Source organism: Crocuta crocuta, unplaced genomic scaffold (assembly GCF_008692635.1).
Source record: "Crocuta crocuta isolate KB4526 unplaced genomic scaffold, BGI_CrCroc_1.0 scaffold211, whole genome shotgun sequence".
Taxonomy (NCBI): domain Eukaryota; kingdom Metazoa; phylum Chordata; class Mammalia; order Carnivora; family Hyaenidae; genus Crocuta; species Crocuta crocuta.
The window spans coordinates 420,707-447,069 of NW_027527939.1; the positions used below are offsets into that span (position 1 = coordinate 420,707).

At 39.3% G+C, this 26,363-nt stretch overlaps 1 protein-coding gene across 1 annotated transcript in view; it reads left to right on the forward strand.

Moving 5' to 3' along the window:
* PLPPR1 (phospholipid phosphatase related 1) overlaps positions 1–26,363 on the forward strand; it is a 257,394-nt gene that overhangs the window by 131,827 nt on the left and 99,204 nt on the right. Inside the window, exon 2 of the mRNA XM_077752261.1 lies at positions 12,489–12,596. Coding sequence (XP_077608387.1) covers positions 12,534–12,596 — 63 coding nt within the window. The 5' untranslated portion in view covers positions 12,489–12,533. The remainder of the gene's footprint in view (positions 1–12,488; positions 12,597–26,363) is intronic.

Sequence of the window (26,363 nt, forward strand, 5' to 3'; positions counted from 1 at the left end):
GGTTCCCACCCACCCTCCCCATTCCTCTGCATCCAAAGATCCTTCTGCAGGGGAGATTTTCCTCCAGAGAGACCATGTTTTTATCTTAGTTGTAATTATTTCATGTCATCTTTCCAAAACACACTTGGAGTACAACTGGGGAACAAAATAAGCAAGGAGTTGTGATACTTCTATTCTGGCTGTTGGGGAAAGATAATAAATAAACACAATAAATAAATGATATATGTTAGGTAATGGGTGGTATAGATAAAAGAAAAAGCAGATGCAGGGCAAGGGGGGTCAGGAATGCTAGATGAGGCAGGCAGGCTACGATATTAAAGAATGATCACTGTATCTTCCATCTCATATGTAAATTACTCCAGAAATCTTATAGTGCTCATTGTAAAAAGTAAAACTATAAAGCTATTTACTTATATAAAGCCTGGCATGGAGAAATAAATCCTCAACAGAGGTTTATCAAGGAGACTAGTGGGCAATATTATCATTATTATTATACTCATTCAAAATTCTAAGTTTGGTTCAGTCACTGATTAAATGTGATCCTTCCCTGACTGTGCAAATCCTCTCCTGACTGTGGGCAAACCAAGGCTTGCACCAGTTTTGGCTAATCCTCCTCTGAAACCTCCCGTGGTGAAAGGGAATTCCTCTTGTTTCTATTTCCTGTCTCCTGTGAGAACCCAACAGGGTCCAACAGAGCTAATTAATTAACCTGTCATGAGGGCATAGGGACGTCTGGCAGTGATTTCTGAGGGTGCCCAAGGATCGAAAATCTAATGACAAAAATAAATCCACTCTGTTCCAGAAAGCTGTTTTCAGGATAGATTTGCTATCTTAACTCATGGATCTCTCCATGTCTCTGTGTCTTTGTCTCTGTCTCTCTCTCACCCACACACATTTATATTTTCTCTCTCTCTGTCTCTGTCTCTCTCTCTTCCTGTCTTCTCTACTGAAAAACAAACAGCTTGGCTCCTGGGCAACTTAGCTTTAAATTGGAAAATGCAGCCTTGCTCCGCAGAATAACACTACTGCAGACTCCCCACTGCTCAGAACAGCTTGTGACATACATCCCTGCAGGCAAGACCATAAAGGGATGTCTAATATCCTGGAAACACCGCACCCCCCAAAAGACTTTCCTGTGTAGCTTCTTTAAAATTCTACTCTATGGGGCATTTCCTCCTCCAGCATGGACTTGATCTTTTGCTGTTTTTCTTTCCACTTAATTAGTGATCCCATCTCTTGGATGATTACAAACCACTGTGGCCCTTGAGACGCAAACCAGAACAGAATTCAGAGGGAAATGTTGAGGAACCAATGACTAGGAGTCTGAAAGGGTACTCTGGTCCCTCTGACCTTAATATTGAACAAATTCCCTTCTAGGCTACTGAGAGAGACCCATATGCAAACAGAGGCTCCTATCTACTTCTCCTTCCTGTTCATTTCAAAAATACAAATCCTGGATTGAAGCCAGGTCTTGCATGGTTCTAATGCCATCTCAACAATGACCATGGTCTCTAATAGGTCTTCCCAACTCCAGAGTTCATCCACTGCCACCCATCTCCCTCTGCAAAGGAAAGGCAGAGTCTAAAATCTTTAGCTCGGCATTCCACACCCCAGCCCCCATCTCCTAGCTATACCCAGTGCCGTTTTCTTGGTGTCTCCTATGTGCTGGCCAAACTTGTTTAACCATAATTCCATACCCTTGATATGGTCTGGGCTGTTCTTCTCCATACTTTGCTCATTCTAATGTCTGGAAATAGCCCTCCTCGGCCTATTCATGCATCTCCTCCTTACCTGTCCTCACAGACACACCTCAGATGTCCTCCATGGAAATAATTTCTCCTTCCTATGAATTCCCATCATCCACATTTTTAAGGACTCTGAATTTGCCTATATTTATATTCGTACTAGGTTGTGAGGTGCCTGCTATCAATAGCTGTTTGACTCATATTTACATCACTCAAAGCCTAAGGCCTTGTAGTTAGTACATACTTATAAAGGCTTTTGATGGTTGAATGGGCAAAATGGCACTCTCTTCTCAATGCCTGTCTTCAAAATACGTTAGTAAAAATCATTACATGATACTAGGAATACCAGATCTTTTGTCCAATATGGCCCATTTTAGAATAGACTTTAACCTAGTACAAGTTCATCTTAAACCTTACCAATGGGCATTTTTCACTGGACGGATGTGAGTGACCATAATAAAACAATTCTGTACCCCTAACAAGTCAATCGTATAACATAGATCATGATGATGGCATCATTGTAAATTTTTTTATTAATAACTGCAATTGCTTTTGAAATTGTATTTGAGATTTTATAACCAGAGCCAGATGTAAGAGAATACAAATAGTTAAGTGTTTAAGAATCACATTTGCTTCTTTTCAGTTATGAGCAATGGCAACATATTCTCTGCCTATTTCTTCCCCAGACTTTAAGCTAACACAACTTTTCCTGAAACTTCCCTGATGTCCAAGTGTGTTTGTGTGTGTGTGTGTGTGTGTGTGTATGTGTGTGTGTGTCCATCCCTGTGAAGGCATACTTCTTGTTCTTGCTCCAGTGTTTCAAGGTTTCAGGTTTCAGTTTAACTGAGCATCAAACCTCATTTCCTTCCACCCTTTAATTTTATTGAAGGAAACATTAACTTTATAATTAAGGAAAGCTCTTTATGCCCTGCTACTTTTATCAGCTATGTTTTTTCCCCCTGGTGGAAAATTAGGAGTAAACGATATCAACAATTTTTTAAAAGGAATGAGAGCAGCACCTTGCTTGTCTGGGTACTGTTTTCCTATTAAGTAGTTCTTTTGGTCATGACCCATAAGGCAGTCCAAGGTAGCCCTTCCAATCAGCCATTTAGACATAAGCATGGTCTCTGCTTTCCTTCAAACTGCCTCAGGTCACCTGCTGAGCTTTGTGCTTGACCTCATCCTTGTTCTTGTTATTTTTTAAAGACTAGTCTCTAGCAGAGATGGCTCACGTTTAGGTGGACTTTGGCTCTCTCTCTTTTCTTTAACTTTTAACTTTTGTTATTTAATTAAGGCATATACATTTCATTTATTTATTTATATATTTATTTATTAGGGAAAGAGAGGATGCAAGTGAACAAGGGGCAGAGAGAGAGAGAATCCCACAAGGGGCAGAGAGAGAGGGAGGGAGGGAAAGAGAGAGAAGTGGGGCTCACCCAGAGTAGGGCTCATGTTCACCAGAAGTGGGGCTTGTACTCACCAGTTGTGAGATCATGACCTGAGCTGAAGTCAGATGCTTAAGGACTGACTGAACCAGCCAGGTGCCCAAAGCATATACCTTTTAAAGCAGCAGCCCACAGTGATTTTTTTTTTTTAAACAAAGACGCAGAAGTAGAATTCAGTGGGATAATTCCCCCCATTTCAACTTTATGTTTTGGAATGTTTTTTGGTTTACATTTTGATTTCTAGGACTTCAAAAACACTTTATTTCTCATTATTCTTTGCATTCAAGGTATAAGGGTCTTAGGTAGCTAGAGTAGGCAAAAGGGATTGATCCAAGACCTACATTAGTATCATAGTGTTGAGTTCATGCAAAACCTAGAAAGGATTGACCCAAGACCTAGTTAGGAGTAGGAGGTAAAGTAAGAAAGTGACCCAGGGCAGATGTGACATCAAACACTGGAGCTGGGCAGCACAGCACAATGGTAGTGTCAACATTTACTGTGTAGCTATGTGCCAGGTACTGTACAAAGTACGAAGGTTACAATGTTGAGCAAGAACAACAACCATGTGCCCTGGCCACATGGAACAAAGCTGATGGACAGTCTAGAAAAGGGACAGATGTTAAAGAATTACCCAATAAATATTACGAAGGAGTCTGACGGAAGTACATAACAGAACTGAACCCATCAGAGCAGTTAAGGAAACCTTCCCCCTGCAAATGGCATTTAATTGCAGATCTGAGAGAGGAGCATACATTTATGAGGCAAATATGGAGGAAGGAAATATGCACTGTGAAGCAGTGCATAAGATGGCCCAGAGATGAGAAAGAGCTTGGGATGTTGCAAAAACTGAGTAGCTGGAGTGTAGAAAAGCCAGGGGTGGTCATGGGGTGGAGATTGTTGCAAAATGGAACTGGAGAGGTTTAACAGAATCCGAAAGCTACAGCAAGCTCAGACATTAGCCAGGAAACCTCTGTTTCAGTTGTGAGAGGTGCAGCAGAAAGGACCCTAAATGTCAAATGATACTCTGGTGACAAAGGGCAGTGGCTGTCTTGGAGCCCTAGGGGAACCTGCAATTATTCCTGGGTCTGAAAACCTCTCAAGAACAACCTGGGGGCCCAGGTATCCTCATAAGCCCCCCGAGTTATGGTATTTTGTAAAGATGTGACTCCAGTCTAAATTTCTCTAGATTATGGGCTTTATCCTCTTTATATCTCCCTGCCTTTGTCTGGACTAGTTCAAGGACTGGACTGAGTCTAACTGTGAGACTGTGCAGGGAAGAAACTGGAGGGAAAAGGGAGTGCCAAAGCCATCCTCCTATCATATGGGGTCTTCATGTCCTCATTCTTCACAAGCTTTGAAAAACATCTCTAAAATGTAGCAGACTAAAGAATTTGTCTTGAAAGCCTAAGTAGTTATTTCCTAAATCCCACACCATCTTATGATGATATCTGTTTTGCTTTCACCTACAACTCATTCACTTCATCCTTATCTCTTCATTTCTTTGTTACTCCAAAAAAAGAAAGAAAGAAAGAAAAGAAAAAGAAAGAAATAGGTTTTCCTGCTTTGGGAAATTAGATGCAAAGTGTGATCCTGGTTGGAGATTATGTACTGAATAGAAATGATCCAGAACAGTGAGGGGTATCTCAGCACCACCAAGGAAGTTAATGCCTATTTTACATGTGTTAAAGAGGAGCTGGATTGGGGGATGATGGCTCACCCTGAGTACTAGGGAATAAAATGAAATTCTCACAACTAATTTTTTTTCTTACCTTTTAATTTCTCCTTTTCTACAACCTCCTTTACCTCCAATTAAGATTTTGGTCATGGGTTGCCTGTGTGGTTCAGTCGGTTAAGCATGCAACTGTTGATTTCAGCTCAGGTCATGGATCTCACGGTTCATGAAATTGGTCTCTGCACTGACAGTGAGTGTCATAGACTCTGCATCTGGAGTTCTCTCTTGTCCAGCAAGAGAGCTAGACGCAGGATTAAAATCGAGAGAGGCTAATGTCCAGGAGGAGACAAGAACCCTGAGTAAGTGTCCTTGCTCCACTTTTATTAGGATCAGAAAGCTTACAAGTATGATGGATGTATACAAAGAGACAATGAAATCGTGAACATTAACTCATGGGCTTAGGGAAAAGGTGGTTTTGAAGCTATGCAATGTTAGGGGTTTGGGTCAAAACAAAACAGAATCCTGGAGCTGGGCCAAAGATTATTTACAGCAGACATGAGGCCCCACCTTTGTTTACCTAAACTGGCCTGGGGACAAAAAAGACAAAGCATGTTACCTCCAGGTCAACAAGACACAAGGCAACTTTCTTTTGTTAATTAGCTCTGCTCTGTCTAAAGTCCTGCTTTCCTGTTTACCTATTTTGGTCCTTCCTTACTGTGAAAGCAGCTCTCTGCTATTGTACTAAGTTGGGGGGAGGAGGGGCATTTCCACCCTAAATACCTAATCTTGTTTACCTCATCTTGGATGTTTTCATCCTGAGATTTCCTATTCTTATACCTTTGTCCTATACCGGGGGCCTTTGCCCCATGAATCTAATTTTGTTTACTTAATCTTGTTTACCCACATTTGGGTGTGTTCATCCTATGGCTTTCTAATTCTTTATGCCATGCTAACCCATCTGTGCAAGCTCAGGGAATTCCTAAACTTATTCCCCACAAGTGAGGAGCCTACTTGGGATTCTCTGCCTCTCTCTCTCTCTCTCTACCCCTACCACCTCGCATGTACCCATTCTCTCTCTCTCTCTCAAATAAGCATTAAAAAAAAAAGATTTGGGGGCACCTGGGTGGCTTAGTTGGTTAAGTGTCTGACTTTGGCTCAGGTGGTGATCTCGTGGTTCATGAGTTCAAGCCCATGTCAGGCTCTATGCTGACAGCACGGAGCCTGGAGCCTGTTTCAGATTCTTTGTCTCCTTCTCTCTCAGCCCCTGCCTCTCTCTCCTTCTCTCCCTCTCTCTATCTAAAATAAACATTTTTAAAAAATGTTTTTAAAGTCTGAGTCACAAGAAATAAGCCCTATTCTACCCCTTTGTTGACATAATCTCATTTTAAACTAATTGTAGACATAATCTCAGTTTAATCTTACATAAACCTAATTTTTGTGGAATTTCTAGAAAATTCCACCATATTCAAGTGTTGTAAAACTTTGTCAGAGATGCTTTTGACATGATCTGGGTTATGAATTGTGCTGATATATATTCTTGCTTCTGTGGCTCCACCTGACACCTGGGAAAAGCATACCACTCAGTGGTCCAGAATCTCAGTAAATATTTAGTATTCTGTAACACACAAATGAAAGAAAGACAAAAACCCAGTAATACTCTACAAGGAGTACTTCTCAGTGCCATTTGTGGTTCCTGGATGAGAAGTGGTTTCATAGTGGTTGAGGTCCCTCTACTTGCTGTCTGGTGAATTGGAAGGTGAGAACAGAAAGTATTCTTGGCCATGTGTGAGCCCTGGTGATTATTTGCTTTCATCCCTCTGGATAGTTTCTTTTGGGCCTCGGGTACTTTCCACTCATGCTCACCAGTACTCTGCTAAAGACACAAAAGGGACCCTCTGCAGAGCACCCAGCGCTCTCTCTGCATTGTTCTCTTCTCTGTACTCTGCCTTGAGAACTTCAGTTGTGTAGGCTTCCTCCACATTCTCATCTCTATCTACTCAGAGAGACCCCTGGCCATCTTCTGGGTTCCCCTTTCTCTACCATGGCCTGAAGACTCTCCAGCCAATAAGCTAGGGCAGTCCTGGGGCTCACCTCTGTTCCTCCTCTCTTTCAGGGATCACTGCCCTTTATTGCCTCATGTCATATGCCTCACATATCATTGTCTTATTTATTTTTGTTTGTATGTTTGACTTGTCAGGCATGAAATCCAGTCTCAGTTACTTTCTCTTAGCTGGAAGCAGAATCCCTCCAGAGATATTTTAAGGTTGTTTAAGCTTGTTTTCAGCACTTCCTTTTTGCGATCCCATGCCATATGGTAAAAAACAAACAAAAAAAATCCAAATTTCCCTCTGTTGGGTACTAAGCAGGAATAGGTTTGTCCCCTTGGGCAAAACTGTGGCCTTTACCCCAGGTGAAGCAAGTTTTTCATCAGCTCAAAAATTTTCATTTTCTAGGAGCTTTGCTTTCAATCCTCCTAAATTAGTGGTTCTCCCCTAGAGGCCATCTCTACCAACCATCCCCTCCCCTCTTGAAGGGGACATCTGGCTATGTCTGTAAACTTTCTTAGTTGTCAATGATTTGGGAAGGAGGTTGCTACTGTTGGCATCTCGTGACTAGAAGCCAGGGATATAACTAAACATCTAACGATGCTCAGGGAAGCCCCTCACAAAGAAAAGATTTATCCAGCCCTCTGCATTAACAGTGATGGGGTTCAGAAACACTGTCCTAACTGTGGCCTCAGAGTGAAGAATTCTTGAGTTCCTTGGAAGGGTACCATTTTGGTGTCCTTGTTGTTGTTGCCTATGTGCTTTTTTAGATTTTTGTTTTAGTGAGCTCTATTAATTATATTATCCATGGCATTTTTAGCAAAATTATCTCAAGATTGTCTCTGTAAAAGGAGAAAGCTCTAGTTTCCCTAACATAATAGACTCTAAGCTATTGAGAATGACCACAGGCTATGACTTTGGCTACTGGCAATTTTAGATTCACATCAAAGCTGAGCAGAAGGGCCCACTGGATTGTGATGACTCTTTATCATGGACATTTTTGTTCTTTGCGGCTTCCTTGACTGACCAGCTGGAGCCAACTTTGCAAAACTTAAAAATGAAGTCCAGCTGTGACCATGCTTCATCACCATCAATTTTCAGAATCACTAAAACAGATACTTTGTAATCAGTAATTATTTTTGTATTTGTCATGGGCTGGTTAGGAATTATAACACTTCTCATAAATAAGAGGAAATTACGTGGAAAAATCAGTGGAAACATAGGAGATGGCATTGATCCCTTCATGAGACAATTCTGGCTTCTAATATACTTAGCTGCTTAGAAATAAGAGCTCTGCCTGAGTTTATTACCAAGAAACAGCACTGTCTGTCCATATTCTCTTTTTTCCTATGTTACTATCTGATATGGAAATGGACCCCTCTTATTTCTTATTCTTGAGCTACTCTGCTTGTGAGAGTTTGTGTACAAAGAGCTACATGTGCATAAATTTTGGTAGCTTCCATTGCTCATCCTGGTTCTCATACATTTGACCTGCTCTTTATTTTTTGTTTCTCACACATGATAGGTTGATTCATATTCATTATATTCATGTCTTCGGAACTTTTGCTCCTGCTGCTCTCTTTAGCTGAAATGCTTCTCTCATCCTCCTTTACTTTTATTTTAATCGACTTAAATAGCTGTCTCTTCCAAGAAACCTTTCCTTAACTTTCTCTTCAACTAGAGCTGCATTATTACTTTTGGGTTGTTTTTTTNTTTGGGGACCCCTTTCTCTATTTAAAAAATATTTAAATTTATATTTTATAATGGGTATAAAACTGAATTTAATAATATACATTAAAATTTTCTTCTGCCTAAAACTCCATTTTCTGGTTTTAGAAGAAATTAAAACCTTTGCATAGACCTCTAAAAGTATTATGGATCCTAGGCCCTGTGTTTACTACGCCTAATGCATAAAAGATTAATGTATAATATAACTGATGTATAAAGAGATACTTGACCCCATGAATTAGGATTATTTATTTGTGCTATCATTATCCTTCTTACTTCCTTTTATGTTTGTACCTATAACCCATTGTTATACTTGTTCTCATGTTTGTTTTTCAGTGTCTTCTAGATAGCTGTTAGCCACAGAGTATCTGACCAGTTCATTACTTCTAGTTTTGCCTAGTGGGATATGTGGCATGAATTAGGGACTCATGAATGAATGAGTGAGTGAATGAATAATAAGATACATTCTCTTACTTTGAAACCTTGGGTGCCGAGAAACTCAAATTCATGAGAACACAGCTGGGCTGGGCTCTACTAGAATCTTGGTGACTGGCCTATTTGGTACTCCTTCAAAAAGATTCTGATGATGTCTGTTTCTGGGATCATGGGGTAAGATGTACTTTTCCTTGTGCCTTCCACTAAAAACAACTAAAAATCTTACATGTTATATAAACATAAGGAAACAGGTAGAAGGAAAAGCAGACTATCTAGGGACCTTAGCACACAAGAAACAACACAATAGTGAGTTCCCAGGATTTTCTTTTTGCTGCCTCTCTCAGATTAGATGTTGGAGAATCTGGTCACCCAGGGAACACCAATACTCACAGATAAAATAGCCCCAAGAAGAGCTCTAGCCAAAGGGTCAGGAAAAGGGCAGCCTAAGAATACAGAAAACTTTTAGAAAAGGACCTCTTGACTCCAGTCAAACACCACAGAAAAAACGATAATCCGATCTCTTCTGCTGAACTGGTGAAGGCCAAGTGGAGACCCTGGACTTCTGAGTCCTTGCCAAGCTATAAGGAGGTTCCCCCAGACTCCTGCTGAGGTCATGTCAGAGAATGTCAAGGGAGAGCCAGAACATTATTTCATGCAGAGCAGTAATGAGTTGTCTCCCCACTTCCCAGTATCAGAGGGAAACATGTGGGGAGCCTGGCCTCTCACCCCTCCTAGACAGCACTGAGGAACTCCCTACTTCTCTTCACTGGGGTGGTGTCGGAGGGACGCTAATGGAAAGTCAGGAGTTTTACCAGTACTCAGCAATCATAAGGCCACCTTCCCACAGTGTCTGTGGAGGCCACATGGGAAGCAGTAAAAAATGAGGTACCTCTCCTCCTCCGAGCCAGGATGTCAGTGGAGACCTTGAATTCCATTTTTGTCTAGCAAAGGGGCCCCTCCCCAACCAGGTGTCACAGAAGACCAAGTGAAGAACCTCGACTTCCACCTAGAAGAACCTAGACTAGAAGAACCTAGACTTCCATGGCAGTAACACAGGGGCATTCCCTATACCTACTGGAGGAGTATCGGAGGAGATATGATAAAACACAAAGATTCAACAAAATCTTGAGCCTTATAATGTAATAACCCAAGGTTTCAATCAAAAATCATTCTTCATCCTGTGAACAGATGATGTCAAACTGAATTAAGACCAACAAATACCAATACCCAGATGATACAGATGTTACAATTATCTGACAAGAATTTTTAAGTAGTCCTCATAAAAATACTTCAATAAACAATTACATACATGCTGAAGCAAATGAAAAAAATGATCTCAGCAAAGAAAGAGAAAGTATAGAGAAAAAGCAAATGGAATGGAAATTTTAGAATTAAAAAAATACAACTGAAATTTAAAACTCAGTGGATGGATGTGACTCAACACCATAATGAAGAGGAAAGAATCAGTGAACTTGAAGATAGAATAATAGAAAATACCTAATTTTAACAACAGAGAAAATAGACTGAGGGGAAAAATTAGTCTCAGGGTCATGATGGACTAAAACAAAAGATCTAATATTCATGTTACTGGAGTCCCAGGAGATGAGAGAGCATGTTGAGAAGTATTCCAGGAATAATGCTGAAAAATTTCCCAAATTTGGGCAAAATGCCATAAACTCACAAATTCAATTAGTGAGAAATCTGTAAGCAGAAAAAACCTCAAGAATCTATGCTAAGATACATTAGTAGTCAAAAGACAAAATACATATCTGATAAGAGACTTGTATCCAGAATATAAATAACACTTATACCTTGAAATCAGTAAGATAAACAATGCAGTCAAAAAAATGGAATGATTTGAAAAGATATTTCGCAAAAGAAGATATAACAGCTAATAAGCACATCAAAAGATGCTCAATATCATTTGTTATTAAATAAAAATCATAATGAGCTATCATCTCATAATGACTAGAATGACTAATAAAAAAAAGATGGGCAATAAAAATGTTAGGATGTGGAGAAATGGAAATTCGCTTACATTGCTGGTGTCCATGTAAAATGACACAATTACTTTGGAAAACACATCCGTGGTTCTCTTAAACATCATGTAGCATATGATCCAGCAGTTATGCCTTTAGGTATCCAACAATGGGAAATGAAAACCTATATCTACACAAGACTTATTATACACAGATGTTCTTAGCATCTTACTGACAATACTATATGCAGTCTAAGGCTGGATACAGCAAAAATTAGAAATAACCTATGTTTCCACCAATTGGTGAAGGTGCTATAGACATACAATGGAATACTGTTCAGCAATAAAAAGGAAAAATTTAACTGATGTGTGCATTATGACATGAATAAACCTCAAAAACATAATGCTAAATCAAGGAATCCAGGTCAAGAAACCATAAATTCTATCATTCTATTTATTTGAATCCAGAAAGTCTTCATAGAGACAGAAAGTAGATTAGTGGTGACTTGGCTGGAGAAGTGGTAAGGTGGTCAGGAAAAGTGATGGTGAGAAAGAGGATTCTTTTTGGGGTGAGGAAAAAGTGCTAATTTGTTTTATGTTGACAGTTGCACAACATCAGATACCTGAAACACATTAAGTGTTGCTTTGGATAGAAAATAAAAGTTATAGTAGAAAATTCTTTTCATCTGGCCTTGGAAGTTTTATAAAAGTCTAAAACCTCTATGTGGTTGTTTGGCTAATTTTGATTCTTCTTAAACAAATCTAATACAGGAATATTTTTGGTTCAAAGTCAGATATTCTAACAAATACTTAAAATAATCTGCAGTTGCCTAGATACTCCGTTTTTGTAAACTGAGAGATTTTATTATGGTGTTTTTGTGTTCGGGACACACATACAGGGCTAAGGGAGCTCAGTGAGAGGGATCAGTGATGTATTAATCCAAAATATTAACAATCAAGGGAGCAAGGGCAAAGAGTGGTCAGGGTAAGAAGTCAGGGATGAGTGCCTCAGTATTCTCTTAGCTTCAAAGGCAGAGGCAAGGGCAGAAACAAAACTTGCAAACAGGGAGAATCAGGCCCAGAGAGAGGAGATTCCATGCAGTATGGACAACAACAAATGTTTTGTAGCAAAAACTGCCTTTCATGGCATGAGGCAATCTACTCAGGTAAAGCACTGTGCAGGGCTAGGCAATTAGAATTTGATTCACTGTACCTTTGTGCACGGGGACTCACTATCTATCATTTAGACTCTAAGACTGTTCGTGGCTAGTTCATCTTCCCTGAAATGATGATTAGTCTGACTTGATTGTATTATGGATCACTATTTGCATTGTTGGTACACAGCTTGTTTATCTAGAGGGTAGCTGATATTTTCATGTAAATCCCTAAGTGACTGCTAACCATGTCGTTCTTATACAATGCTACCTGTTTCTATTTCAGCCTGGACAGTTTTAGACGGTGCAGCCTTGCTACATGGTGTAAGAGATGGCTGTAGGAAACAACACTCAGCGAAGTTATTCCATCATCCCGTGTTTTATATTTGTTGAGGTATGTGTATGTTTTGTTTTTGTGGACAAATCGGAATAATAGTACTTTTTATGCTGAGAACTTCGATTACTTTGTAAAATTATTTAATCTTCTCATTGACAAATTTTGGTAGCACAAATATTGGTAAAGAATAAATTATGCAAAGCGTTCCTTGAATTTGAAACCATACAATGAGAAGATTCTTCTGTGGGATATAAAATAATTTATTGTATTTCTTTATTTTATTAATTTATTGTATTCCTTTTACTTTCAGTGGTGACTTGAATGTATGAATTATGAATGCAGAATTTTAAGTAGATAGTTTTTTTTAAAAATAAATATCGTATATAAGTGAAGAATCACAGATTCTGCTCTTAAAACTAATATTACCCTATATGTTAACTAACTAAAACTTCAGTTAAAAAAATAAATATCCTATTTCAGGAGTCAACAAACCAGGTTGTTTACAGATGATGTTGGTTGACAGACTTTTGCCTTATAGCCCAAATAAAGAAAAAATCTTAGAAATAACTTTCCACTGGGCATTTTATTTTTTTAGTAGGGTATTGAGAGTTTGTGTAATGTGCAGTTTCTTTTGGTTATGAATGATTTCGTTGAGTTGCTCTAAGCTTGTCCCAACAAACGCTTCTCCAGCATCTTCTTGGTTAAACTCCTTACACTCCTTCCCACTGTACTCACTGTCTATAATGTTTGCTATAGAGGAGGCAAAGACCTGGAAATTTGTAATCATATGATGCAAAAAGGAAAAAGCTAGGTACTCCAGGTTATCTCAAAATAAGATGTCGATTTTCCAAAGATGTTATTTCTGCCTTCTCAAAGACATAGGGCATCTAATGGGTCGTTTTTCATCCTAAAGATTGGATTTAAAATATGACGATGTAAAGAGCTGAAAAGTAAGTGTCCTGAGATTCCTTTCTGGACAACTGCCTGGATAGTCTTTACATCCCAAGGCCCAGCCGTAGCATATTCTTATATTATGGGATCATTTTGGCTGAGTGTGGGAGGAACACACATGTTCTACCATTTAACAACCCATGTGAAAACAGACAACACTTGAGTTAAACCACTACTTATATTAGCAAAAATGTACTTTCAACAACATATGTTGTTTAAACATCTTCTTGCATCAGTGAAACAAGTATTTTTATCTTCTACCTCTTGAAATAACTTTAGCTGTCTATATAGTCTATTTAATTTTGAACATTCTGATTTGGGGCCAAATAAACGTGTTTGGCTGATCCTTGAGTTTCACCTTACAGACATCCCTTGGTAGTTTAGATGAACAAATATTATTTGATTTATTTTCTGGTGATATTTGTGAACCTGTTTGTATTGCAGAATTAGGTGGAAATATGGGACAGGGGTGTTAACTATAGTCAGAAGACCTACAGACTCACACTATGCTGAATCTCTGAAAGGCTAAACAAAGAAATTCTCTCTCAACATAAACACATATTCTTAATACTCTTCCTTTACCTTTCTTTAGAAGGCCCAGAATAACTCTACTCAGACAATAACTATACCTTCTGCCTATTGTGGGTTCTAGTTACTATTGTCCATATTGAAATTGTAATGAAGGAAAGAGTCCTTTCTCATGCTGCTCATGGGGAAAGGGTCGAAGGCTATAGCTCTATGTCTGTCTTTCAGTGTTAAAATCCTTTCTCCTTTGTTGTAAGATAAATAAATTTGTAAAGTAAGCTGGGATAAATCAGAGAATAAGTCATCTGATATTATCTTTATCTTCCTGGTAGCAATTTTACTTTAAATTTTCTTAAAAATCAAACAGGATCTAAACCTCCAAGTAAGAGGTTTGATTTATTGCTGGAAGGTATATCTCTGAAGATTTTTGGCCTTCTGATGTATGAACAATGAGCTGACTGGGAGAGCAAGCAGCAAAAGATATAAATCAGTCTTCCTCTGCCTTAACCTGGTACAAACATAAATATAAGTCTAGAGGTCTGAGAAATGAAAGACAGCTTATTCTTTTTCTTGTTATATTGTCTTTATTTTGCACAGAAACATAAGGTACATTCAAGTGTACGATTCAGTGATTCAGTACATACGCACAACACCCGCTGCTCATCACAAGTGCACTTGCTAATAGTATGCTATGTTAACTCTCTGGAATGTAAGTAAAAACTTAAAAAAAAAAAAAGATCCATCAGTGACTTCTCTGAGAAATAGGCAGGAAAAAGAAAAAGAAGAAGTGAAGTAAAATAAAGTAGAATTTGAGAGGGAAGAAGTATGTCTCAAAGTGGTTGTCCTGATTCTCCTATTTTATCTGTCAAATACCTATTCTCATATGGACCCCAATGTTCACTGCAACATTATTTACAGTAGCCATGATATGGTATCAACCTAACTGTCCATCCATGGATGAAAAGATAAAGAAATTGAGGAGTGGACACATAATGGAGTATTATTTGGCATAAAAAGGAATGAAGTATTGCAAAATACAACAGTATGGATGAACCTTAAGGGCATTATGCTAAGTGAAATAAGTCAGTCAGAGAAGACAAATACTGTATGCTCTCCCTTATATGTGGAATTAAAGAAAATATCACCAAGTTCATAGATATAAAAAACAGATTAGTAGTTGTTGATGGCGGGGAGGGAACAGAGAAATAGTTAAAATTAAAAAAAGGTAAAAAAAAATTTTAATGAAGAAAAAAAATTTTAAATATTTCTTCTGAAATTGGGCAAGAAAACTTTGAGTAAGACCCAGTTGGGGGTGGAGCTGGGGTATAAAATGATAAAACACTTACCATTTACCTACATTATGCCCAGGCTATCAGAAAACTTGGTCAAATATAACTTGGTTAAAATGTCAATTTGATCAATGAATATCTTTTCACTATTCTTAATTATGAAAGAATTCAAACAGAGAAAATATTCCATATGTGCTTCAAATATTCCTCAAGGAAAAAAATACATTTTTTTCAAGGAAAATAAAATATTACAAGTATGGCTGAAGTCCTTCTGTCCTGGACCTAGAAGTAACTGTATCTGTGAGGTTGGAGGCTTTATTCCCTTGTCTGATTCTCATTCATATTTTCATATTTTTCCTAAATGTCTACATATTCATAAGTAATATCTTAGGGAGATTTCACATAAATGATGCCATATTGAACTTTCCTTTTGCAACTTGCCTTTTCATTCAGCATTATCCTTCCAAAATTTATCCAGATTGGCAATCCATTTCTTTTAAATTGTGGCATTTTATCTCATTGCCTGAATACGCCCACTGAGGCACAGTTTGGTTGATTCCTTTTTGTTTTCTTAACGCTTATTTTACTCTTACAACTTTCTTTTGCAGAAAACATTCTTATTTCTGTCTCCGTGCCCATGTGTCCGAAAGCTTCCCTTGGCTGCACTCCTAGCAGTGGGACTGCCAGGGCATGATTACGTTTCCCCATGGTTTCTTCAGTATAAAAACAATAGTCAAATTTTTATCCCTTTCCTCGAGAAAACTTTGTTAAACTCTAGAGTGTGTTTGTACATGTCTTAGATTTTTTTTTCAATTATATCATCTGCAGTTAGTAGCAGATTTGTTTCTTCTTTTCTAATTTTTACAACTTTTTCTTATCTTTTTGCTTTGCCTAAGGCCCGCAGTGCAGTGTTGGATAGAGGCAGAGGTAGCAGACATCCAGGCCTCATTACTGACTTTAAAGGGAATACTTCAGGCGTTCCAGCACGAATTTATAAACGTGGGCTTTTGTTTCTTTTTCTTTTTCCCCCTGTTTTCTGCCTTCTAGATTAGATTACTTCATTTAATCCCCCTTTCTGTTGTAAATTACAGATTCTATTTCTATTCTTTCAAACCTTACTTTTCAATGTTAAACATTTAAACTTAACAAACAATAAGCTTAACCAGTAGCTCTTTGCTTCTCGTAAACAATGATGTTCTTAAGTCATTTTAAGGTCTTGAGAGTCCTCCTTGATTTTTGTATCTGCTTTAAATTTTTTCATGAATTTTTTAGTTGTGGCTTCTTTGAATTTACCTGCATAATCATTTTCTTTGCTCATCCTTCCTCCCTTTATTCCTCTCCTTCTGTCAGGGCTTAATTTCCTTGTGAAACTGAGTGTTTAGTAGTACTTTCAGCATGAACTGGTGAGTTGTAAACAGTTGTAATATTTATCTGACATTGTCTTTATATTACAATTAATCTAGAAGGGCAATCTAGCTTCATACTGAATTCTGGAATGAATAGTTTCTTACACCTTACAGAGTGTGAAACCATTTCCCTCTCCTGCACCCTGCACCCCACCTTATTGTTGTTGTGAAGACTCTTCTCTTACTACTGTTCTTTTTTTAAAAAATTTTTTTAATGTTTATTTTTGAGAGAGAGAGAAAGACAGAGCATGAGAGAGAGGGACACACACACACACACACACACACACACACACACACACACACAGAATCTTAAGCTGGCTCCAGGCTCTGAACTGTCAGCACAGAGCCAGATGTGGGGCTTGAACTCATGAACCATGAGATCATTACCTGAGTTGAAGTCAGACATGTAATAGACTGAGCCACTCAGGCGCCCCACTTATTACTGTTCTTGATAGGTAATCCACATTTTCTCTCCAGTGGCTTCGCCATTTTTCTCTTTTCTTTGGTGGTCTATAATTTCATATAACAATGTTTAGGTGTAAGTGTTATACTGGCTAGAACTTATTTTATATCTTGAGTATGAAAAGTCACATTTGTACCAATTCTGTAAAAGTCTCAGGCATCATATCTTCAAATACTCTCTCCTCCATTCTCTCTATTCTTTCTCCATATGATATGTTGGATCTTCTGTCTTTCTGTATTCCATGTCTCTTAACCCATCTTGTTTTTTAATTTCTGGGCATTCTGTGTGCAAAAATCTTCTTGTTTGTATGGCATCCCCATGCTTACAGTTTTTATTTCTTTTATATTCTTTCAGCTTATTCTGTTTTCTGAAATTATTGGTATTCTAACCCTCCTATATGTTGTATCTGCCATCTCTAGTTCGCGGTGGATTGTTTCCTTATTTTTGTAATTTTTTAGCTCATTTTTTAGCAGAGCCTGCTTCTGTAGGATTCGTGTGGGCCTTTGACTTTAAGAGTCTTTGAAGGGATTTTGCATACATGTTTCTCTTGGGCTTAGGCTTCTATATTTAGAACCCAAACATGACAATCCCCAGGTATCATTAGATCAAAGCTCACCTTCCTTGTAGTCTTCCTATGACAGTAGGTGGATTTAGACAAAACATTCTTTCTCTGAGTGAAAAGCAAGGTTCAGGAAGCCTGGCTTTTGCACAGGAGTCTCCATGGACACTCAGGTCCTCACACCTGGTCCTCATGGACATTAAGCCCCAAATCTTGTTATGGAGTTAGACCTGAACCCCTTTCTCTACTCCCATCAGGGTCTACTGTATCATCAGTTTATTGGGTTACCACTCTTATTTTCAGTACCCTTTTTGATTCAGTTTATCTATAAATGATAAAAATAAAAAAGACAAGCCATTGTTTGTAGATGTTTGCAGTGGAATGTTTTCAGGCCATCTTTGTTCTGTGAATACATTCATGTATCAAATGCTTATCTATTCAGTACCTATTTCCCCCGCCCCCCCAGTCATTATGTGTTTTGCCCTTTTTGCATACTTTACTTGCTAACCTGGCTTCTGTAACTTGAATCTCATCAGGTTTTTCTCAGAGCCAGGATTATTGGGCCATGCTTGAAATGTGTGGGAAGGATGGAGGGTGGAAATGAGCCAAATAGTGCCCACAGTGGAGCACTGATGTGCATTTTCTTGGTTCATTTTACCTAGCGAGCATAGCATTTTGACTGGGAGATGTTTTACTTGTGGCAGTCGGTGATGTGAGTATATACAAGCCAGCATCGAAAAATTCAAAAGTGAGGACAAAGTAGAAACCTGCCTGGGACCCCACCCCCCAGAAGGCTGAACTGGTGGTAGAGAAGTTGTCTGGCAAAGGGGCACATGGCACAGAAGGTCTCATAGTGATAACAAGTCAGGAGGGCGCTGTTCCCAGTAACTTTTGGATGCTACCAAAATGAGAAATTAAGATGTCACTGAAGAGAGAACAAAGTTTGTAGATGAAGAGAGTACATATGGAAGGTAGTGGGCTGAAAAGGAGGGGATCAACAGTGGAAAGACAGCAGAGGGGACTGAGAAGTCTGATCTGTAATTGGCAACACAGGTGCTTCCAGAAATCAGGCCCTTAAATGTTAAGTATTCAGAAAAATGTCTTTTTTGGACATCTCCCCACATCAGCTAATCCTGAGTGTACTTGCCATGCTGGCCAGAGCCTCTTCAATGGAAAGCATTTGACAAATGAATAGTGATTTTTTTTTAATTTTTATTTATTTTGAGAGAGAGAGAGAGAGCAAGTGGGGGAGGTGCAGAGAGAGAGGGAGACATGCAATCCAAAACAGGCTCCAAGCTCTGAGCCATCAGCACAGAGCCCGGTGCAGCCCAATGAACTTACGAGCTGTGAAATCATGACCTGAGCCAAATTTGGACACTCACCTGACTGAGCCACCCAGGCATCCCAAGCGAATAGTGGTTTTTAAGGGCTAGAATATAAACTTTTCTATCACTAATAAGAGTGAAATCCAGAATCACTAAAATTTCAAGATGGTCCATGACAACATTTCTAACCAATGGCTTTCAGCTCTTCCCGGATCTGGTTCTACTTGAGCAGGTGAAAAACAGCAAATGCTGAACTAGACAAAAGCTGAAGAAAGTGGCAGCAGGAGGAATAGAAAATTAACAGCTTTTAAGTGAACAAGAGGACATCCTCGTTCTCACTCCTTAAAATCAATTATATTAGTTTTTGATGAGGATAAAGGTTCTTACAATAACCTGACTAAAAAGTAAAAAGAATGATCAAAATAATCAAATATCGTCTCTGTGTTTTCCATCCTCAGTCCTTTTTTCTTTCTCACCCTCCTCCTTCCCTGCTCCCTCCTCTCCCTTGAATCTCCACATACTTCTGATCCCCTCTCCTGTTGCTTTCCTTCTCTCCTTTTCTCTCTCCTTTCAGCAACACCTCTCACACTTGAAGATCAACAAGAGGTGGGTTTCCCTGAGGGAAAACACACTCAAAGTGGAATTTTTTCCCTAAAAATAAGAACATGCATTAAGATGCCTTCTACCCGCCCACATCATTACCAGTGTATTTTCTCAAAATACAGAGATGTTTTGGAGCTGAGATGCCCCTTTTGACAAATCTTCCCAGACACCAGTGGATTCTTCTCAAGACCGTGTCATTGCATTCTCTGTAAAGTCATGAATAACTCAGTCAAGTCTCTTTCAAATATATTCATGCTAACAGCAAAACTCTAAATGGAGCTTAGCTTCCTTGGCAGATAATATTAAGTACCAGGAGTTTGGACATAATGAACGCAATTGTTACTTGTTATGTACAGCTGTGACAGTTTTATCATTTTGATGGTTACTTATACTTGCAATTTTTATTGCCTGTTTTTGACAACTCATTTTTCTCGGCTGGAACCTACCAGGTGATTTTTATAAATGCCAGCCTGAAGACAAATAATCTCATGAAGTTCTGCAAGAACTTGATGATTCTCAGTGTCTTTCTTCTCTGGGGCCAGAAGGCATTGCACATTATTGTTTGGGGACAATGACATTTCTAGGCATCAGTCAGTTTGTGGGCCTCCAATGTGAAAAGAAGGAGTCTTGGCCTTGCTGTCTGCTCTTCCCTTGCAGAGAGGAAACCTGTTAAGGTTTAACAGATCTGACCGCCTTGTTCCTGACCCTCAGATTGCAATTCTCTTAGATCTTTGTATTTATGTCACCTGGAGAACTTGCCAAGGAGAAAGCGTCAGAATCTCATCCTCATGTATAGTGGGGTAAAAGAGAAAATAAGCTGATATGAAAAGCATAAGGTTTGAATCTTAGCTCTGCTAGCCACAGCTGCTATAAACTTGGATAACTTCTTTGGACCTCAGTTGCCTCATCTGTGAAATGGAAAAAAACAGAAACAAATAACAAAAATAAAACTTCCTCTTGGGCACTTTTGAGAAATAAATGAGGGTAAGGCATCTAACAGTACTTGCCAAATAGTATGTGGTTAATCAATGTTAACATAAAAATAATTAAAGTAACAGCTTCTACCCAGTAGAAAACAGATAGAAAACCAACAAAGATGGAAAGTAAAACTAACTACACAGACATTTCAACATAGACACCAAAACCTTGACCCTTAAAGAGTTTAATATAACAGTTTAACCCCTGGATATGCCACATTGCTGGGCTTAAGGGGATAATGTTTTTAGACTGTATATGAAGATGTTATTGGAAAAGGTTTAAAACAAAGCGATGAAAACTCTATCAGTTTTTTAAATTGCAATTACACATGCAAACTATAAAGTACTTTCCTATGCCTTTTCCTACTTAATCGTCATTTTGACTCATGTTTTCAGTATGGAACTAAAGGACAATGCCAACATTTAGGTATCTGTTACTTTTTTATGTTTGTTTATTTTTTGAGAGGGTTGGGGAAGAGCACAAGCCAGGGAGGGGCAGAGAGAGAGGGAGAGAGAGAGTCCCAAGCAGACTCCATCTTGCCAGCACAGAGCCCAGCGTGGGGCTGAATCCCACAGACTGTGAGATCATGACCCGAGCCGAAATCAAGAGTCAACTGAGCCCCCCAGACACCCCTAGGTATCTGTTATTTGTCACAGTATCAAGACACCAGTGTTGATTTTTAAAATGAGACGCGGTTGCCATCACCCTTTATCCTTGTCCTCAGGTGCTCTTCCAACTGAGAGAGGGCTCCTTTGTTCTTCAGCTCTGAGTCTGTTCAAAACATCCGTTCTGAGATCAAGGGCCCAGTTAAAATAAACTGCCGTCTAGAGAAGAGAGGTCAAGACTAAGAGACTCCATCTGAGAGAAGAGGAAATACGGTTCTGGGGGATAGCAGACGATTGGGCTCCAAGGGAAGGACTAGGAGTCGGGCCTGGGACCTTCCCAAGTCTCCCGCCTTCTGAAATCACTCCCACCGCACCCTCCTCTTGCTTCCCCCAACTGGTTCTACTCCTTCAGCTGCCTGCCCTTTCAATGCCCAATTCGACTCAGAGAGAAAACACAAATCTCTCATAAGTGGAAGAAAAGATGTGCAATCTCACTGGTAATCCAAATCTAAACGTGGTAATGCTAACATGGATGGACCTTGAGGGCGTTATGCTGAGCGAAAGAAGTCAGGCAGAGAAGGACAGCTACCATATGTTTGCACGTATGGGAGGATTAGGAGGAACTTGACGGAGGAACAAGGGGGAGAAGAAGGGGGGAAATGGTGGGGGAAAGGGAGAGAGGCAAACCATGAGAGACTCTTGAATGCTGACAAAAACTGAGGACTGATGGGTGTGGGGGGGGAGGGGGGGATGGGCATGGAGGAGGACACTTGTGGGGATGAGCCCTGGGTGTTATATGGAAACCAACTTGATAATAGACTATTTATAAAAATAAATAAAATAATAAATAAATAAAAATGGTAATGCTAGTAACTATAAAATACCATGGAAGGATTTTGAATAGGGCAGAGATCTGGCCAGAATCTCTTTGCTCTTCCCAGCATTCTGAAGAAATACATAGCTCTCTGCATATATCTCAAGGTATAAGTTATACAGATTTCACAGTTTTTAAAATCTGAAAATACTGGTATTATACCAATAAATACATCATACTTGACATTTGCATGGTGTTCTATTATAGAACTGGTGTACTGAAAAATATCAGTAGGATAACATTGACCCCATGCAATAGGAATATGTCTTCACATTTTAATTTCAAATGAAGAAACTGAGATGCAGAGAGGTTAATTGTTTTGCTCAAGGCCACACAGCCAATAGGTGTTAAAGTTGGGTTTTTAACTTAACAGAAATTTAAACCTTATGTTCCTTCCATTAACATAAATTTAAACCTTATGTTCCTTCCACTACATATATGTAGGCATAATGATTGGTTTCATATTGAAGAAGTGAACTTTCTGTAGTGGAGAGCTAACATAGGGTAAGGCAATTCTTTCTGATAAGTTCAGAGACCAGAATTTCAAATATGTAGAAATGTTGAAATGTGAATTTCCCTTTCTATAACCTGCCATTCTTTAAGAGCTTGAAGAGTATTATAGATGGTCCCTGGTTTACAATGGTTTGACTTAGATCAAAATGCGAGGTGATCTTATCTCATAGCATATAAAAATATCATTTATAGGAATGCTCACTTAGAGGAGGAAGAAGTAGAAAATGGCAGTCTGTGGGGAGAGCAGCTTGGCACTGTGTACCAAATCTTTAAGATATTTGTATTCCCCTGGGGACCCCAAAAGCACACTCAATCTACACTCGAGAAATAATCATGGATATGACAGATTTTGCTACAAGACGATTTATCATTAAATCGTTAATGATGAAAAAGAAAAGCCCCTAATATTAAACTACGGGGGGGGGGGGTAAAATTCTTGTGCGTTCAAAAAAGTATAATACTATGCATCCACAAATATGATATTGTAGAAAAATATTTGATCCCATGATGAAGTATTTAAATTAAATAAGGAGATGGGTGAGAGGGAATGAGTTCAAAAGAGTATATAATCTGAGTGTACCTGGACTTTACCAGACTGTGAGTTTAGACCACAGTGATATTATCTGTAAGAACCAAAATCTCACTGTCTGGTGCTCACACCTGTTCACAGCGGACTCCAGCAGCCCCAGTCTTCCTGGTTAAGCCTGGGATTACCACCCATGCTCAGGAAGCAGTGTTTTGGCTCTTTACCCAGAGAACTGAGAATTTACATCCACTCTAGCCAGTGCACATCCATTTCCTCAAGTAAGGAAGGCACATAAAAGTGCCTCACCCTGCCATTGTTAACACTTGCCACTGGGGATGCGACTATCTGAACCACTGTTATCTTCTCTCCGCAGAGGGTGGTGGGAAGTAGCCCTGCTCTCAAACTCAGCATCTCACTTCACCACCTGAGCATTAGTGGGGTGCTGCTGGGTCTTAGGGGTCTGCCTACAGCTCTTCTGTTCACAAGACTCAGACATGAATCCATGGACTTATGGAAGGACCAATCCCTAAGGCAGACACACTTGTCTCCTGTACCCTAATTTCCCCCCCACCATTTTCTCCGTGCAGATTAATTCATTGAAAATGTTTTTGGGGGACCATCAGCTTTACCAATTTCTCAGACATGCCAAGCTGTGTTAGGGTCATGGCAATAGACATTGCAGCTTCCAAGCCAGATAATCTCTCCATTCAAATTCTGCAGTTCATATGTAAAACCCAATGCCTTTTTAGAACTATGTGTATGTGCCTCTACAACTATATGTCTAGAAAAAAAAGTATGCATAAAAATCAGTGTTTATCTCTAGGTGTTGGAATTAAGTGTATATTTTTTGCATAGAGCCTACTATTTCATCAGAAAAAATTAGGGGCACCTGGATGGCTCAGTCAAACGTCTGATTTCAGATCAGGTCATGATCTCACAGATTGTGGGTTCGAGCCCCGAATCAGACTCTCTGCTGTCAGTGCAAAGCCTGCCTCAGATCCTCTGTCTCCTCTCTGTCCCTCCCTGTCTCATGTTCTCTCTCTCTCAACACTAAAAACACTAAAAAAATTTTTTAAGAAAAAATTAAATAACTGATTTTTAAAATTGCACTAAGTTATTGATGTGTGTAGTATAATGTACACAGTTCTTTTTACAAAGCAGTAGAAACTGGTCACTACTCTTTCTGCAATTTGAAAGCTCATTATATTCACAAAATGTCCAATGTCTCACGTCATTTCTCAGAGGGGAATTAATTGAAACAATAGTGAAAGTTGCTCTTTCTAACACTTGATTATTTTTATAACATACACTACATGGTTGTCACCAACACCAAGCCTTAGGGGGCATTTCTATAAATAATTATAATCATGCTTTAATTGTTGGTCTTGTTTAGGAAAAGATATTTGAGTGCTCTGAGTTTTCTTCTCTCTGGTTATAGGTTGATCTATTAAATGGTTCATTATATAACATAATGATTGTGCTTTCAGTTGTTTTTGGTTTTTTGGTTTTTTTTTTTTAGTTTATTTATTTTGAGAAAGAGAAAGCATGAGTTGGGTAAGGGCAGAGAGAAAGAAAATTGCAAGCAGGTTTCACAAGGTCAGCACAGAGCTTGATGCAGGGCTCAAACTTACAAAATGTGAGATCGTGACCTGAGCCAAAGCCAGACGCTTAACTGGCTGAGCCACCCGGGCACCCCCTTATTTTCAGTTTTAAAAGGGTCTTTTCTACACATACTTGTAGAACTGTCTTTTTCTACTCAACTGGCACCTCTGGCAGAGTATCCACCCATGATTCTCAGGATCTTTGGTGCATGTTATATCAGTGGAGTAAATATATGGCCCCTTCCCGCCCCCAGGCACCACCACCTAAACCGTCTCCCCACACAGTTAATGATAAAGGTATCAACTCTTCGTGCAAAGTGGGGATTTGATCACTAATGCAAATCTCTCCTTTCAGATAAGATAACTGAGATTCAGAGAGGTTAAGCAACTTGTCTGAGGAACAGCTCGCTGTTAACTGAGTTGGCAACCAAACCTGAAACCCTTGACCTTCTCATAATCAATAGCAAATTAAATTAGTTATTCACAGCCAAAGCAGAAGCTGTAAACACTTGGAAATCATTTATATACAAGAATAATTATATAACATATGGTCTGTCTTAATATACTTAATATGATGTGAGGAGCCTTCAAGCGTAGTAGAGCCAAAGCCTACAAAGATTCTGTAACTGTTCTGACTGGGAAGCAGTCAAGAAAATGTCCCAGAGAAGTTACATGTAGTCTAATACCTAAAGACTCGTGAGATGCTACTCAAGTGTGGAAATAGCCTCTGGGAAGGAGTGCTCTGAGAAGGGACACCTTGGCATGGGCCAAGACCTAAGAAGATACCCCAAATTTGAAAAGCTGCGAGAATTTTATTAAGGCTAGACTTAGAGGAGAAGACAGGGAGTAGCGATGAGAGACTGGTGAGGCAGGCAGAGGCCAGATGGAGAGATACCTTGCAGGCCCCAGGAAGCAGTTTATCTTAAGGGTTTGGTGGAAACCAGAGCACTCTGGTAAGGATATTTTAAAATTACGCCTTACCTGGTGATATGAAATGGCAGTGACGTGTGATGTGACCCTGCTGCCAAGGAGAAGAGCCATGCGCTCAGGTTTTCACCATTTACAATAGACACCTTCTCTCCCCAGACTATCCTTTTTTCCTTAAGTTTATTTATTGAGAGAGAGAGAGAGAGCGAGAGAGAGAAATCACGCGCGCGCGCGCGCGCATGAGCGGGGGAGGGGCAAAGAGAAAGAGGGAAAGAAAGAGAATCCCGTGGCAGAGATAATATACATGAAGTAGAAAAACTTTATTCCAACCGAATTAGAGGATAAGACTTGAAGAATGGAGGGCTAAAAATTTTTTTTAATTAATTAATTTATTTTGAGAGAGACAGACAGACAGACTCCCAAGCAGGCTCCTCACTATCAGCACAGGCCTGATGCAGGGCTTGAACTCATGAACCGTGAGATCATGGCCTGAGCCAAAACCAAGAGTCAGATGCTTAACTGACTATGCCACCCAGGCACCCCTAAACATTTTTAAAAGAGGTTTGATGTAGGAAATTTTATTAAATCTGCCCCATTAAAACTGAGCCAATTTAGGCAATTTTTTCTCCATTGTCTGCTGTCATTTGTGTGTGGGTGTTCATCCTTCTATGAAATCTAA